This window comes from Theropithecus gelada, chromosome 17 (genome assembly GCF_003255815.1).
Source record: "Theropithecus gelada isolate Dixy chromosome 17, Tgel_1.0, whole genome shotgun sequence".
Taxonomy (NCBI): domain Eukaryota; kingdom Metazoa; phylum Chordata; class Mammalia; order Primates; family Cercopithecidae; genus Theropithecus; species Theropithecus gelada.
In genome coordinates, this window is record NC_037685.1 from 14,917,141 (window position 1) to 14,935,323 (window position 18,183).

An 18,183-nucleotide genomic window follows, 5' to 3' on the forward strand; every position below is an offset into this window, starting at 1 on the left:
TCTTTGTTTCTGTATCTGTTTTTTGGAGGGATTATTGATTTGATTCTAAAGAATTCCATTTTATTGCAATTTAAGGATAACAGCTTAGTAAGAAGCATAATTATGAGTATCAATACAATTTGAGTCAAAATTGGACATATTTTAAGTAGGTTAATGCAATTTAATTGTTCTCTGACATCGTATGAGTATTTATTGTCCCCTGAGCTTTTATCATTTCAGGCTTTTTCTTGCTAATTTACATTTCTATAGGTTAAATAAACTATTTAACCAGAGTTTGAGAGCATCTGTGTGCCACGTACTGTGCAAGGCATTTTTAATCAAATATTTTTATGTGCTTGCCAAGTGGTAGACCCTGTCTTAAGGCAGTTGGAATATGGCAGTGAACAAAATCACAGAAGTTTTTGGATTCAGGTAGAGGAGAGAAAAAAATGCATAGAGTAGACGGTTGTAAATACAAAAATAAAGCACGGATGAGAGATTGGGTATGTCAGGTGGGCTAGTTGCAATTCTAAATATTGGGGCCTAGTGATGGGCCTTGCCGTCACATAGCTTCCAGCCTTGTAATAATTGTTGTTCTTTGATCATAGTGTAGAGTAAGGGCTATCAGCACACCCAAGATAGGTATTTTTTGAAACTATTAATATTTCATCTGTACCCATTTTTATTGTAGATTTGGGTTTTAATGCAGGTATGGGTTCTTCTGTCTCTCCCCTCCCCTTCTGCCCCCTCTCTCTTCTCTTCCTTTTTTTGAGACAGGGTCTCACTTTGTCGCCCAGGCTGGAGGGCAGTAGTGCGGTCATAGGTCACTGCAGCCTTGAATTCCTGGGTTCAAGAGATCCTTCTGTCCTCAGCCTCCCAAGTAGCTGGAACTATAGGCATGTGCTACTCTGCCTAGCTAATTTTTACATTGTTTAAGAGACAGGGTCTTGCTATGTTTTCCAGGCTGTTAATTTTAAGCTCCTGGACTCAAGTGATCCTCCCATCTAGGTGTTTCAAAGTGTTGGGATTACAGAAATGAGCCACTGTGCCTGGCTTGTTTCTTGATGAACACTTCACCATTAGAAGGAAATATCCTTCTAATCTACTGAAACAGAGCACATTATCCCTGCTTTTTCCAGAAGGAAACCAAAGCTTTGAGAGTCAAGTAAATTGCTGAATGAACATGGTGAGACCCAGATCTGACTCTAAAGCCCATGCACTTGAAGATGGTATCAGACCATGTCAACTTTGGACATATTTGTTATAGAAGAATTATCCAACTTTGGAGCTAAGGCTGTCTTATATTTCATTCTGAGGTGTTGTGCAGTAAGTTGGCTGGTTCATGGAGTGTGTGTGTTACCCGCGTTACTGTGAACTTCCCCTTCACCGTTGCAGTAGTTCTATTTTAAAGGACTTTGGGTTATGCCCTGTGGCCACATGACAGGCAAAGGAGCTGCTTGGTTACCGACTTCCATGCAGTGGGTTACATTTGTATGTGACAGAGTAAACTCTGTTTACTCCAGCAAATCATTGACTACTTGAATTCCTGGCATTGCATTTCAGAGATAGGACACTAATTTGGCTGGTCCATGTATCATGTCCAAGAGCATGTTATAAATGCTCATATTTAGAAGGGAACGTAAAGTGAGTAAAAGGTAATAATGGAAAGGTCACTGCTTATTGTGTTTATCACAGAATAGGACATCACTTGTATTTCCAATGATTGTTTTATCATGATAAAAAGTGAAAAGCAAATGAGTGTGTTGGATTAGAAACCTTTATGAGGACTGTGGAAATGAGGTCAGGGGTTCAAGAGAGCTCTGTTTTTCCTTCTGCCTTGAGTGTGCTTATGATCAAAGTGGGAGGATGTTCAGCCCAGTGCATTCTTTGTCTTGGGCATTGATGGTTCTTTTGTGCTTTGGCTAATTTAATGTTTGACATGTGTATATTGATTATTAGTCTAAAAAAGGGGCTATATATTTGCAACTCTGCTATTTTTTGTTGTCAGTTTCTAGTGACTTTCCCCACTTACTACTTCTAAGTTAAAGTGCTGGGTTGTTTGTTTGCTTGTTTGTTTGAGATGGAGTCTTGCTCTTGTCGCCCAGGCTGGAATGCAGTGGCGCAATCTCAGCTCACTGCAACCTCTGCCTGCTGGGTTCAAGCTGTTTTCCTGCCTCAGCCTCCTGAGTAGCTGGGATTACAGGCACCGACCACCATGCCTGGCTAATTTTTGTCCTTTTAGTAGAGGCAGGGTTTCCCCGTGTTGGCCAGGCTGGTCTCGAACTCCTGACCTCAGGGGATGTGCCTGCCTCAGCCTCCCAAAGTGCTGGGATTACAGGCATGAGCCACTGCACCCAGCCATTGCTGTGGATTTTTATAAGATAATTTTCTTTTTACTCAAGAGATAAGCTATGGTTTGAGCACATGGGCTATGGAATTTATTCTACTTGTTTACTTTTTTGAAGGATAATATACAGAAAAGTATACATATTATAAATGTACAATGTAAATACTTTTTGGAAACTGAGCACACCTAGGTAGCCAGCTTCCAGATCGAAGCATAAACAGTTGGCATCCTAGTGCCCCATCCCCTTCTAATCTCTTCTGTCATTCTCTTCCCACAAGGGTTACCACTGCCCTGACTTCTAACAGCATTTTTTTGTTCAGCCTGTCTTTGTACTTTATATGAATAGAATAATACAACCTGAACTCTTTTGCATTTGGCTTCTTTTTCTTTCCATTATTTGAGAGGTTGAACTTGTGGTTGAATGTAGTTGAAGGTTATTTTCATTGCCATATGATATTTCATTATGTGGATATGCCATAATTTATCTATTATGTTAAAGACATCGACCCTGCTTCTAGTTTTTGTTGTGATGAATAGTACTGTGATAAACATTCTTGTATATAACTTTTTGTTAACATATGTAAGCATTTATGTTGGATGTATACCTAGGAATGGAATTATTAGGTTGTATAATATCAACGTATTTAGCTTGAATACATATTACCAAGTGACTTAAGAGTTTAAGTAGTTGTACCAATTTACATTTCCATCAGTAGTGTGAGAGTTCATGAATTTCATTGTTGAGATGTTGTTTTGGGAGGTGGGTGAGAGGTGCATGCTATTCTTAGGTTCATTTCAGTACATGTTTGTTTTCTGAAAAGGAATGGTCTTAGTTGCCTTGTTGATTCTTTGAAAGTTAAGTTAAAAATTTGTCTCTGTGTACTCACATTCTCCTTTTATTTTTTCTTTGTATATATGAATATATATGTGTTTTATGTTGATGTCTTCTACATGCATATATAGATGTGTGTATATTTTATCTTGAAATATACTACTGTACTGTTAGACTGGACAGGCCACTTAGAAGCTTTCTCACTCAGGCTTCTACAAGTCTCCGAATTCACACCGATCCTGCTTAAGTGTCTCTAATGAGGGGAAGTGCTTTCTTTTTAGGATGACCCATCCCTTTGTGAAGAAGCATTTTGTTGCTTCTTCAACACTGTGGTGACATCTGCCTCTTTTTAACTTCTCCCATAAGTATCATGCCCTTTCATATGTGAGCAAAAAACCCATGATTCTTATAATACAGTGAAGTTTCTTCAGGCAGAGGTTCATGGCTGTTTTTTAAACTGCCACTTTTCAACATTTGCAGGGTCAAAGTCTCTGAGCAGTTTGCTCTGGGGAACTTGGATGAAAAACCTTATGGATGATGGCAAAAAAAAACCCCAAAAAACCTCAGTGCAAAGTCGCTTTGATTTTTCTTTGTGTGTGTATGTTTTTTGTTTGTTTGTTTGTTGTTGTTGTTGTTGTTTTGATATGGAGTCTTGCTCTGTCGCCCAGGCTGGAGTGCAGTGGGCCAATCTCGGCTCACTGCAAGCTCTGCCTCCTGGGTTCACACCATTCTCCTGCCTCAGCCTCCCGAGTAGCTGGGACTACAGGCGTCTGCCACTGCGCCCAGCTAATTTTTTTTATTTTTAGTAGAGATGGGGTTTCACCGTGTTAGCCAGGATGGTCTCAATCTCCTGACCTCATGATCCACCCGCCTCGGCCTCCCAAAGTGCTGGGATTACAGGTGTGAACCACCACACCCGGCCTCTTTGTGTTTTTAAGGTTTTTTCCCCCCATTTCCCAGTTTTTCTTTCATGAACACACTGATCCCCCCTCATTGGGTTTAAACCTTGTTTAAGAAGGAAATACAAAAAATGCATATAACATATTTAAAAATTAGACTAAAACAAATAAAATGAAAAAATAGCACTGCTTTTTATAGAAAACTGACAATTATATTAATGAATATCAATGAATACAGAAAATCAATGCATTATACTTTTGTTGAATCAATGAATATGGAAAAATTCTTCTGATGGAGATAATATGAGCTCTAAGAGATCTGAACTTCCATGTGATATTAATATTCATAGAACTTTAGAATAAAAATGAGTTTTTTTCTAGCTATAATTAATAATTTAAGGTTCACGGATATTACCTAATAGATATTTTCTTTCTTTGCAGGCAAGAAGAGACTGATAGGAGAGTGAAAAATGTAAGATACATTTACCTTAATGTAGCATTATAAGTGGTTTTCACTTCCATGTTCTGTAAGAGGGCAGTGAATCTAAAAGTATACTCTACATCTCTTTTCTAATTAAATTTTTGGTTACAAACCAATCAGTTACAAACAGTAGATATGTTTAAATATATGTATTACAATATATGGTTAGATTGTTCAGCTCCCACTTATAAGGGAGAACATGTGGTATTTGGTTTTCTGTTCCTCCATTCGTTTGCTGAGGATAATGGCTTCCAGCTCTGACCATGTCCCTGCAAAGGACATGATCTTGTTTCCTTTAATGGCTGCATAGTATTCCAGAGCTGAACAATGAGAACTCATGGACACAGAGAGGGGAACACCACACATTAGGGCCTGTCGGGTGATGGGGGGAAGGAGAGCCTCAGGATAAATAGCTAATGCATGTGGGACTTAATAGCCGGGTGATGGGTTGATAGGGGCAGCAAACCACAATGGCACACGTTTACCTACGTAACAAACCTGCATATCCTGCACATGTATCCCAGAACTTAAAATAAAATAAAATTTAAAAACATTTGGTTAGAGTGGTATAAGAGGATAGGTTACATTTAGGAAGCTGTTTGTTATGTGTTAGTAATATGCTAAAGGCAAGTAAACATATTTTAAGATTTTTATGGGAGTAAATAGGAAACTACCAATTTAGACTTTAAGGAAAAGTACTGAATGTTTAAGGGCTCTGGGTAATTGATCAATGTAGACTCATACGTTTTACAATATTTTATGGGAATTGCAAGAATATCTAAAAATGTTGCAGTTTTATTAAAAAGTTTAACATCCTTATTAAGGAAACTGAGAATTATTGATGTTTAGGTGATCATTCTGTAAGTTCAATGAAAAAATATTGATTGCTTTAAAAGTTTCATTTGTGTTTTCTCTTATTTTTTTCCTTCTTCATATATACTAGTAGAGTATATGCATGACTACCTTTTGGAGTCTGGACTTTTGGTCTAAGAACTTGCTCAGAGACAGGAAAATTTAGCAAGAAAAATTAAGATTTTTAATGCCTTTTCCCTTTCCCATAAACTTAAAAGAAAGTCTACTTTTCACCCACAGAGTAATATGTGCTATCATTTATCTACAGTACTCACCTACATTTGAGCTTGCAGTTGGTTGCTAATCGACTGATCTTGTTATTCATGGATTTTTTTTTTTTTTTTTTTTTTTTTAAGGTTTTGATAACATTGTACTGGCTGGGAAGAAAAGCACAAAGCAACCCATACTATAATGGTCCCCATCTTAATTTGAAAGCGTTTGAGAATCTTTTAGGACAAGCCCTGACGAAGGTAAGTGAACTACATCTGTGTGAGATTACTGCTGTAATACAGTATCACTACTTTCCCTTCCTCCTCTCTTCTTCTTCTCCTCCTCTATAACAAATATGGCAACTCTGACTCTCTTTGTCCCACTCTCGATTGGACTGAGTAAAGAGGAATGTTACTCATTTACTGGCTTTATATGCTGCCATCAAGGAGTGAGTTGGATCTAATCCAGAGCAATTTCCAAGGTAGAGAGACTTGCTTACCTTTTAATTCTATGTAATTTGATGACACGTGCATTGGTTTCCTTCCTTACACACTTTATCTAGCTTAAGTATTTCTATACTCATTGTAAACTCAACCTGTAGTAGAGAGGTGCTTCCTGGACTGTTAACATGCATGGAATTTACTCAATTTCTTTGTAGTAGTGTGTTCTTATCATAAATGATGATCTTTAATGCTCACACTTTCATATCCCCACAATTCTACCATGTTGCCTCTGTTTCCTAAAGAGTAGGACATGGTGTTAACTGGAACTTGATATAAGGTTTTTAAGTTAGAATCCTTTGTTTTATACACATTTCTACTCATTCATATTTTGGAATCAATGTGACAGCCTTTTGAATGCTTGAGGACTATTTGCAGAGAGCCAAGTGCCAGGACTGACCGTAGTTCTGCCAAATCTTCATTTATAAGATCCACATGGGAAAAACTAATTTCTCTGGGCAGGGGTATTTATTCAGGGAAATTTGTAGGACTCTGAAGAGCCCTTTTGTGTAGTCACAATGGTATTTCATCATCTAATTAGTATTCATTGCTTCATGGGTTTCTCTAATGGTTAAATGATACCACACCAGTAAGGCATTTAGCATTAGTCTGTAGCACATCGTAAGGTTGCAATAAATATTAGTTGCTGTGATTGAAAGAAATTTTAGGCCAGGATGAACATGATAACCTTGGCTTGCACCTACCCTGATCTTTAGGGGCCCAGCCACATATATTATAACAAGAGATGGGATTATAGAGCCTAGAAGATACAGGTATTCCTGTTCACCACCAAAATGTAAGGAGTCAATAACACTCTATTCAAATTCCTTGAATAAGTTAATTCAGGAAATAGCTGAGATATTAACATGCATACAGATTATACTAAGTGTTGGGAAAATACTCATGAGAGATTAACTAACCTCATAAAGCACAATTGTCTAAGATAGGTGAGCATATTGGTCACTGCAATGAAGAATAGTGAGACTCTAATGGAGGAATTTCAGGGGGCTTTGAGCACGGGGAAATCCTTGCCTTACAGTTATTTCAGCTAATAACACTTTTGGTTAAAACCTATGTGGGATACTGGGCACAGTGGCTCACACCTGTAATCCCAGCACTTTGGGAGGCTGAGGCGGGCGGATCACCCGAAGTTGGGAGTTCGAGACCAGCCTGACCAACATGGATAAACCCCATCTCTACTAAAAATACAAAAATAACTGGGTGTGGTGGCGCATGCCTGTAATCCCAGCTACTTGGGAGGCTGAGGCAGGAGAATCGCTTGAACCTGGGAGGCAGAGGTTTCAGTGAGCCAAGCCTGGGCAACAAGAGCAAAACTGTGTCTCAAAAAAAAAACAAAAACAAAAACAAAACAAAAAAAACAACCCATGTGGGACTTTGGCTTCTGTACTAGGGTTCTCTTTATAGCCTTTGGTCCTTTTAATGACAGTCTGACTTAGGTTGAATCATCCTGGTACAGTGTCTATGCCAGGAATGCTTTATCAAAGACTGTTTCCTGTTACCAGTTTCAAAACCAGAGGAGGTAGATGAAGACCTTATGGTTTATAAAACTATGGAAACTATGGTTGTGGTTCCATTCCATTATAATAAAGTAGGGGTAGCTGTTAGAGGCATGTGACTATATCATATGTTTTGTATCAGTTCTGTTAAAATCAAAACCAATGTGTTCATCAGGCATTTCCCATTTAACTGGATAATGCTTACAAACTTATATAAAATACCAGTTAAAAAATCATTGGTGGAAGTTGTAGCACCTCAGTCAGTCATCTTAGAAGTTGGAGGTGACTCATTTTAGTTGACTTGTCAGGGTGCCTCCTTAAAAGCCAGGCACCAGGGCCAAAGGTTATTTTATAACTGAAGTGGCTGTCATCAATAACTTTAACATTTATGAGGTCAAACATCTATCTTGAGTGTTGAACTCTGAGGCCTTAACAACTAAGTGTCTAAGAAACCTGACAGATCTAAACACTTACATTTAAAAAAGTCTTTCTGTATTTCGAGAAGCATTTTGGCGGCACCAGCACTAGGCCTGGCTTCCCCATCTGCTTGGAAGTAGCAGGATGTAAGGTAGGCACTAGCATTTTCATGACAGGATGTCAGCTCTAATGCCAGGGTGTCGGCATCTAAAGCACATGAAATCCCCCTGAAATCTGCTAGACCTTTTTAGTGCTCCAAACAGTTGTCAGACAATTGAATCATGAATTGACGGTATTAGATCAAAAGTATGCCTGAGACAGCTGCTAATTATTCACTGCAAACTCTTCAGCTTTTTCATATGTTGAAAATATTTATAATTAAAAATTGAAAGAAGAGTACAACAAATTCCCAGATGTGCACCATCTGGTTCAATTATTACAATTTTCCATACTGGCTTTATCTACATATGTGTTTATCCATCCATCTATGTTTTTACTTAACCATTTTAATATAAACTGCAGGTGTATTTCTCCCCAAATACTCAGTATGCATCTCCTAAGAATATGAATATTCTTCTATATAGCTACAATGTTTATTATATTTAAGAAAACTTAGATATTCCCCATTATCTAATGTTCAGTTGACATTAAAACTTTCATACTTATCTCCAGCTACTTTTCATAGCACTTTTTATTTTGAATCATGACTTAATCAAGGTTCACATAATATGTTTGATTGTTAGTAATTACTAGGTTCTTTAAATTGTCTCTGTATTAGTAAGCTCATCTGAAAGTAACATTTCTGATTTTTACTATGACAAAATTATCTTCACCGTATAAAACATTGTAGTTACTACATATTCATTGATTACTATAAGTCAGGACTACACCATGGGCTTTGTAAATTTTACTCACGTCCTAATGTTTAAAAAGCCAGGTTATATTTTGTCACTAACATTCACCGAAGAATGTTAAAGTGCTTATCTTGAGTAAGTTCTATATAATTCACAGACTTACAGTTAACATCATTTGTGATGTTTCTGTGTATCCTTTATATGAGCCAATAAAAAATTAATATTTTGGCCGGGCGTGGTGGCTCAAGCCTGTAATCTCAGCACTTTGGGAGGCCAAGACGGGCAGATCACGAGGTCAGGAGATCGAGACCATCCTGGCTAACACGGTGAAACCTCGTCTCTACTAAAAAGCACAGAAAACTAGCCGGGCGAGGTGGCAGGCGCCTGTAGTCCCAGCTACTCGGGAGGCTGAGGCAGGAGAATGGCCAAAACCCAGGAGGCGGAGCTTGCAGTGAGCTGAGATCCGGCCACTGCACTCCAGCCTGGGCGACAGAGCGAGACTCCATCTCAAAAAAAAAAAAAAAAAAAAAAATTAATATTTTATTTAGGTCCATAGAAAATAAGTTATATATGTCAGTAAACAAGTGTGCTTCTCTTAATTCAACAAGGAGGATAAGCCAGCTGCCAGGACCTTAGAACCAGGTTGTGTAATTAGTGAGAGTACATGAATTCTGTGAAATTTATGCCCACTTGCTCCTTTTTATTTTTCTGGGGGGAGGGTTAAATAACTTCAGTTGTTCAGGTTTTATGTCATATAAGCCATCACAGATATTTCCTGGAGATAGAGTGAATATAATCTTGTTGATTTATCTCCTTTTGGATGACTAAGTTAAGGTTAGTTTTTCTCTTTGACTCTTTTCACATTTATTGCTGGAGAACTGTAATAACTGAGTTTAGCATTTCGATGTTACTCTGTGAACTTTCGTTAAACTAGTAATTTTCCTTATTTTTGAATAGAACATATGTACTAGTTTATTAAATAATATTGAATATCTCCTTATTGTTACTTTGAATACTGAATACCTCCTTATTGTGTCAGTTGTGGGGAAACAATTATAAATTTATTTTCTGTTTTTCATCAGCTTTTTTCTATGTCCGACAGAAACCTCATTGCCTTACATGTCAAATGAAACCCAATTTAAATTAGGCAAACAAGCAAGTAATAACCGATTGATGATATTTTTTGGAAGTTTGTTTAACTTACTATTCTTTAAAAAATGTTTCTTTAGGCACTTGAAGACTCCAGCTTCCTGAAAAGAAGTGGCAGGGACAGTGGCTACGGTGACATCTGGTGTCCTGAACGTGGAGAATTTCTGGCTCCTCCAAGGCACCATAAGAGAGAAGATTCCTTTGAAAGCTTGGACTCTTTGGGCTCGAGGTCATTGACAAGCTGCTCCTCTGATATCACGTTGAGAGGGGGGCGTGAAGGTGTGTTGTGTTTTGGCTGTCAGTTTATTTGTTTGCATATCAAGGGAGAACTGGGAACAAGAGAGAATAGAAAAATGGAGCGAAAACTAGGCAGAAATTTCACTTAGAAGTGGATTTTCATAGAGACTCAAGTATAACTGGGGGTTTTGTTATTTTTTTCTCCTTCATGATGGTGATAGTTTCATTTTTGAAAAGTTTCATTTCTGGAAAGGACTGGGAGGTGACAGTTAATTGTGACCTGTTTTATCAGTGATAATCTATCCTGGCTCTTCTGTCTCCAGATTCAGGCTTAATTTGTGTTCACGAGTTCTATAAACTGATATATCTAAACATAGAAAGGAATATAAGATTCTGCAAAAAAAAAAAAAAAAAAAAATCTCTTCTAGTTTCTGAGTAACTTTCATCCTTGGCTTTTTTCAAGAGATTAAAAAAATTCTCTTAAGCAAAAACAAGAGAGATATTTTTACAATTATTTCTATAGATGAGAAGAAATGACTGCTATCTATCATGATAGAATATTATGTTAAACTTTGTAGACTGAATAATATACCACCACATAACATGCTGGTAGAAATCCTCTTTTGGTCCTTTCAGGGTCAGAGCTAACCTAGGACAGAGCAAGTGTGAAAGGAACATGTTAGAGACATCTTGTTGTGGGAAGGAACCTTCTTTCAAAATCCCAAGCTTATGGTCAGTTCAGTTATTTCAATGCACATCTTATTCCTGTGGCTACTGGGTATAGCATCAGCAATTTCTGACTGCACATCTCCAGCTATTCAGATTTGACTAGATTGAAATCACAAGTAAAGTTTTTTTGAAATATTTATATGCTTCTACTGACATCAACGTGAAAACTTTGAGTTCTGGCTGTGAATTTCTGCTTGATTGTTAGGGATTTTACATTGCTTGTGTATTTGGAATATTACTTTTCTATTTCTAGATATTTTTCCTAGCATATCTATGACAAAAATGTCAAAAATCAGCAAACTTAAAATAATTGTACAGTAAACACACATGTGTTTGTCACCTAATTCCACCATGATGTTTTACTATGCATGATTTGGCTTATACCCATCTCTCTCTCCTCTTTCTCTCTTTCTCTTTCTCTTTCCCCCTCCCTCCCTCTTTCTTTCTCTATTGTAATTTAATCATCTTATTTTTTGAGGAATTTCAGAATATATTACACTTGTCCTAAATACTTCAGTATGCACATCATTAACTTGAATTTATTATTTGTTTTGCTTCTGAGGTGAAACTTATATAAATACAACATACTGTGAATTTGTTTTCCAAAAATCAATCAACAATTTATTAAGCATGGTAACAAAAAACCTGAATGCTTTATCTTTTAGAGTAGTAGTTTTTAAAAATAAAAAATGTGAAAGGCTATTTAAGCATTAACCTTTGTAATTACTGCTACATGTATTGGCTGTTTGCTGTCAAGGTGTGACAGATTCATAGCCTAGATGACGATTCCAATACGTTTAAGGAAATGAATCTGAGTATGTGATTCATCTGAGTGGTTAAAGCTGTAAAAGCAGAGGCTGAAATTCTGAACCCGCTGTATTTCTTTGCCTTGACTGAAGAACCTACTCCATGTAATGATGGAATTTATATCTAGCCAAGGAATAAAAGGGGAAAAGATAGAGGGCATGTGGGAATATGCGGGCTTCAGTCAGTTCAGATGCAGTGGCCCGCCCAGTGGTGTGGAATCTAAGGCGTCTTCTCAGATCCTAGTTGGAATAGACACCTGTCCATGTAACCAAAAGCAGAGGGCTACTGTCACATTCCTTTCTGATCTTGGAAATGGGGCTGCAGACCTTTTTTGAAGAGTGTGGAAGTGAAGTCTTGGAAATTACAACTAAGCAGGGAAAAAAAGCCTGGGATGGAGGCACCTGGATGATGAAACTCTTTTGTGATCAGCGTGTTAAAATTCTACTGCTACCCTCTAGATTGTAGTCCTAAATTGATGAGCGCTATAATACAGGGTAATATTTTTAGGATAACAGAATTGCAATGTCACATTCTCTAGTTTTACATGAAAACTCATATCAAGAATGATATTTTGGGGAGAAAAATTATCTGCAGGTACTGTACTGGGCTAAAAAAAGACTTTATCTTAAAAAGTAAAATAGTCTCTTTATGACTTTAAAATTCCACATGTATAGATTTTGGCAAGAGTAATTGATATACTTATTGGAAATGAGAGATAAATGTCTGATTTTTTAGAAGGTGGTAAAAAGAAAGCACCAGTTTATTGACTACTACCCCTCATGGTCATAGCTGCGTTTACTTTCTCTCTTTTACCAAGACTCTACTCTCCTTTTACCGTGTCCCTGTCTCACAGCTGTATGTTAAGCGACTTCCTGTAGACTGTTCTCAGTGTTATTTACTGTAGCTTCCTGCCAGGCAGGAGGGAGGGGAAGAGACTGCCTTTAACTCAGGTTAACCCTGCAGGTGCTCTACCTGCTGAGAGCTTGTAGCTGTCAGGCGCTGTGCACAGCCAGGCCCGGAGAGAACCCTGGTGAGAAGCAAGTAACACTTCCAAACCTTTACAAATGCACAAGAGGCAGGAAGAGAAGAAGGGTGGGAAAGAGAGACAACTTGGCTTGGATCTGTAGTGTTGTTCTCTCCCCTTTTCTTCCTTTGTCTTTAAAAGAGTAGATTTCTTCTTCTTCTTCTTTTAGGAAAGCAGATTATTATTTGTATCTATCTGACCTTGAGGTGTATCAAAGGGTGTTCTTTTGAATTTGTGTTTAAATGATTATGAATCATAATACAAGATTCCCAGTATAATTTTCATGGCCACTCAGAAGAAACTGAGTTCTGTGCTCTCATTTGGGCATAAGACTTGAGATTCCTTTGGAACTTTAGAAGTCATCCAGTCCAACCTCATATTTAATATCTGATTCTGGTTCATCGGATCTATCCAGACCCTTTACAAGCTTCTTCTTGTTGTTTTGCTTCTCTTTCTACATCCTTCCTGATCTCTGCCCTCACGTATATATTGTGGATAGCTGCATGCCTTATTTTAGATTACTGAGTTCCCCTAGAATTACTTTTGCATGTTGTTTTAAGTATCTGTGACTCCATTGCTAGATTTTATTTCTATGTATTACATCAACAAATCTTATGGAAAATCATGGAGACAGAGATCGAGAAGAAAAGGGGCTCACTAGTAAAACAGGACGTTTTCTGCTTAGAGCCTACAACAGCAAAAGAATGTACTGCATGTGCCTCCAGTATGCAAAGCAAGTTCCTCCTAATGGATCTTATCACAACTTCGTGACAAATTTCTAAAAATATTCCCTGCAGTTAGCAGTGGCAGCACTGGGTTTCTAAGGGAAAGACAAAGCAGGCGCACTGTGTGGGTTTCAGTTAGGCGAATAATCTGGAGAGTAAAGCAAATTCTTGTGCCTCCTTTATAGGTTTTGAAAGTGACACAGATTTGGAATTTACATTCAAGATGCAAGATTATAATAAAGATGATATGTCGTATCGAAGGATTTCGGCTGTTGAGCCAAAGACTGCGTTACCCTTCAATCGTTTTTTACCCAACAAAAGTAGACAGCCATCCTATGTACCAGCACCTCTGAGGAAGAAAAAGCCGGACAAACATGAGGATAACAGAAGAAGCTGGGCAAGCCCGGTTTATACAGAAGCAGATGGAACATTTTCGAGGTACTGAAATGGGTGTGATTATTGAGTTTCGTATGCGTTTCGAATGTGGTGGGATGTTAAATGTGGTAAAAAGAATGGCTCTTAAATGTGTTTCATAGATCATATATTAAGCTTGACTTGTGAGAATATTTTTCATCCCTCTATTTTTAGTTATACATATCTTGAAGCCATTTCTTCTGTTTTAGAATGTCAGCATGTGATTTGCTAGGTCTTTTTTTAGATGCATGACTTCAGTTTATTGGTATTTTTCAGCTTACCAGATAATTTATATTGTTCATGATGAGCCCTGCCATGTAATGTTTTTCCTTTTTTGATTGATCTTAGTGGACATGAAAAGAATCCTTTAATTTCTCAGCAAATTAGCAGAACAGAGTGTGGTTTTGCAAATCCAGCTTCCTCTCACGGGGAGGCGTACGGATTTGAAAGTGGTTCGGACTCTGAGGATGAACGAAGGTTTCCTGACATAGTTTTGGATGACTTAGCCAACCGTAGATTCCAAGTGAAAAAGAGGCCCCAGAATTTCATCTCGAAAATCACCTCTCCTAATTCTTGTCCGCAAATACTTTCTCCTGCTGATATGTTCGCCATGGGGCTGTATGGACTGACGAGGTCAGAAATACTTGTCCTGGATCCGGCTGTCTATCATGCTGCTGATTTTAATTCAGAAAGTAACACCCCAAATTGTTGGTTATGTGCCTCTTTCTTTTAACACAGCTTCTAATGAAGTATCTTTGGCCCATGTGTATCTAGCTATCCTTGAATTAAAATGAGATGCTGTTATAGTAAATTTGTCCTAGGAGTTGTGGTGGTGATGAGAATGGGAACTAATTTGCTTTGTTCACAGTGGTGTAAACTTTGTGAACCAGAAAGCATGCCTTTTGTGTGCTGTGTCACAAATGCTCATACAGTGTCTTAACCAGTTGGATGTTTTGAACAGTAATCAGAGGAGGATTTGGGGCACCAATGTGGAGAACTGGCCAACTGTACAAGGAACTTCAAAGTCCTCTTGTTATTTGGAAGAGGAAAAAGCAAAGACAAGAAGCATACCCAACATTGTGAAGGATGATCTTTATGTGCGCAAGCTCACTCCAGTCATGCCAAACCCAGGGAATGCTTTTGATCAGTTTCTTCCCAAATGTTGGACCCCGGAAGATGTGAACTGGAAAAGAATAAAAAGGGAAACTTATAAGCCATGGTATAAAGAATTTCAGGGATTCAGGTTTGTCATTGTGCATGTTTCTATTACACCATTGTACATTCAGTACCCCAGCTGGGGTTCTGTGTGCATGTTTTTTTATAACAATAATAGAGAGAAAGCCTAATTAGTTCTCTAGTGTCTACAGAACCTATATAATGGAAATGAATTTCTGTTTAAATTTAAACCTGAGGATCTAGATCTTAAAAAGCCCTGTTCCATACATAGTCGTCGCACGGCATTATTTTTAGTAGTTCTGCTTTTCTCCAGTTCTTTGTCTCATTCCCTCCTCCTTTCTTTTCTCCATGTCACTCACAGTAGAAGGAATTCAGATTCTGAGGATGAGGACTCAGGTTCTGCCAGAAGCGCCACCGTTTTTAGTAGAGCACAAAAAGCAGAGCGTAGGCTAGACGGCAGCTGCCAAAGACCTTCACTCTTGCTGGAATTAGCTACCAAACGGGCTGTAAAATCACCGGACTCGCATGCAGCCAGGAGAAGCAGTAGTGCTTCGGATGAGCCCAGGTGCCCCTGTCTGCATGAGCCTGCCTGCTGGGGGTCTGGCCTCAGACACCCCTCTGCCCGCTTCTGCTGCTCCATTAACCTGGGACCTGATTGCATTGAATCAGGAAACCTGACTCATTTAGTGGACTTAGTACAAAAGCATAATGTATAACATGCTGCTTTCTGTGCAACTACATCAGCTTGGAAGTCTGTAGGATTCAACATTCTTCTTTAGCACAATAATGTGTGAGACAGGATATATTTACATGTGGCAGTTCTTTTGAAAAGCCAGTTCAAAAAGGCTTGTTAGAAAGTTTACCTAATTTTTTTTTTTTTTTTTTTTTTTTTTTTGGAGACGGAGTCTCGCGCTGTCGCCCAGGCTGGAGTGCAGTGGCCAGATCTCAGTTCACTGCAAGCTCCGCCTCCTGGGTTTACGCTATTCTCCTGCCTCAGCCTCCCGAGTAGCTGGGACTACAGGCGCCCGCCACCTCGCCCGGCTAGTTTTTTGTATTTTTTAGTAGAGATGGGGTTTCACCGTGTTAGCCAGGATGGTCTCGATCTCCTGACCTCGTGATCCGCCCGTCTCGGCCTCCCAAAGTGCTGGGATTACAGGCTTGAGCCACCGCGCCCGGCCTAAGTTTACCTAATTTTACAGTTTTGCTGTGTGTGGAGATGTGGAACAAGGAAATAAGTTTCAGGTAGAGACTGGGAAGGGCAAGTCTAGGGAAAATGCCAAGGAAAGATTCCTTGAGCTCTTTTAAAAAATTCAGAGCAATTCATTTTCCCTTTTTCCGGCTGATTACATATACGTATTGCATAAAGTGCATGATGCCCAACTTGTGAAACTTTCAAAGATTATTCCTTCTTCTTCAGGGGGCACTTAGACCACGGTGGCAAATGGAAGGAGGGGTACCAGGGGCCAAACACAGTGGCTAATGTCTGGAATCCCAGCACTTTGGGAGACCGGGGCAGGTGGATCACTTGAGGTCGGGAGTTTGAGACCAGCTTGGCTAAAATGGTGAAACCTTGTCTGTACTAAAAATACAAAAATTAGCTGGGCATGTTAGGGGGCACCTGTAATCCCAGCTACTCGGAAGGCTGAGGGAAATGAATTGCATGAACCCAGGAGGCAGAGGTTGCAGTGAGCTGAGATTGCGCAACTGCACTCAGCCTGGGGGACAGAGCAAAACTCTTATCTGAAAAAAAAAAAAAAAAAAAAAAGAAAAGAAAAGAAAAAAGGGTACCAGGGAGTGGCTTTTCTGTGTGCCTGGGAGGGGTACTTAGTCTATACTCCAGCCCCATCCATGGCCTCTATGGTGCCCAGCTTTCCTGAGAAGTATGCTCTGCTCTTATTTCTTTAGAGAGTATCCAGGAAAGTCATGGGTGTTGGATTAAATGCTAGTCTATTCCTAGCAATAGTCCCGCGATGGTCCTCTAAAATAATTTATCCTCAGTAACTGGCTAGTTGGTCTGCTAATTACCTTTGGCTAGTCGATCTGCTAATTACCTTTTCTCCCCAAACTTAATAAGATTCTCTTTCCTTTTTCCTCTCTGTGCATCAGTCAGTTTTTACTGCTTCAGGCCCTCCAAACATACTCTGATGACATCTTGTCTTCTGAAACACATACCAAAATTGATCCCACTTCTGGCCCAAGGCTCATAACCCGCAGGAAGAATCTCTCTTATGCACCAGGCTATAGAAGAGATGACCTGGAGATGGCGGCCCTGGATCCTGACTTAGAGAATGATGATTTCTTTGTCAGAAAGACTGGGGCTTTCCATGCAAATCCATATGTTCTCCGAGCTTTTGAAGACTTTAGAAAGTTCTCTGAGCAAGATGATTCTGTAGAACGAGATATAATTTTACAGTGTAGAGAAGGTGAACTTGTACTTCCGGATTTGGAAAAAGATGATATGATTGTTCGCCGAATTCCAGCACAGAAGAAAGAAGTACCGCTGTCCGGTGCTCCAGATAGATACCACCCAGTCCCTTTCCCCGAACCCTGGACTCTTCCTCCAGAAATTCAAGCAAAATTTCTCTGTGTACTTGAAAGGACATGCCCATCCAAAGAAAAAAGTAATAGCTGTAGAATATTAGTTCCTTCATATCGGCAGAAGAAAGATGACATGCTGACACGTAAGATTCAGTCCTGGAAACTGGGAACTGCCGTGCCTCCCGTCAGTTTCACCCCTGGCCCCTGCAGTGAGGCCGACTTGCAGAGATGGGAGGCCATCCGGGAGGCCAGCAGACTTAGGCACAAGAAAAGGCTGATGGTGGAGAGGTCAGAGTGTGCTTCTGCAAGGATTTTGCTTGTGATGGATGATCTTGTGTAACTTTTCTCATGCAAGAAAGCAGCTCATCATGTTGCTCCACTCTGCATGTCGCGTGCCATTTTGAAGCATCCCGTAAAACTTAATTTGCTTTGAAAAACGCTCATTTTGTAGAAAAAGTGCAATTCCATATTTGTATATCTCTAAATAACTTATTTA

General features: G+C 39.1%; 1 protein-coding gene across 7 annotated transcripts in view; it reads left to right on the plus strand.

Annotated features, from left to right (window-relative positions):
* LMO7 (LIM domain 7) overlaps positions 1-18,183 on the plus strand; it is a 233,585-nt gene that overhangs the window by 163,660 nt on the left and 51,742 nt on the right. For 4 of the 7 annotated variants that reach the window (XM_025364175.1, XM_025364174.1, XM_025364176.1 and 1 more), the window contains 4 exons: positions 4,499-4,529; positions 5,747-5,860; positions 10,118-10,316; positions 13,745-13,997. In XM_025364175.1, the coding sequence (XP_025219960.1) occupies positions 4,499-4,529; positions 5,747-5,860; positions 10,118-10,316; positions 13,745-13,997 (597 nt within the window). Of the gene's footprint in view, positions 1-4,498; positions 4,530-5,746; positions 5,861-10,117; positions 10,317-13,744; positions 13,998-14,934; positions 15,217-17,255; positions 17,976-18,183 lie in introns of all 7 variants that reach the window. The other 3 variants (XM_025364171.1, XM_025364172.1, XM_025364173.1) reach the window with 1 other exon arrangement.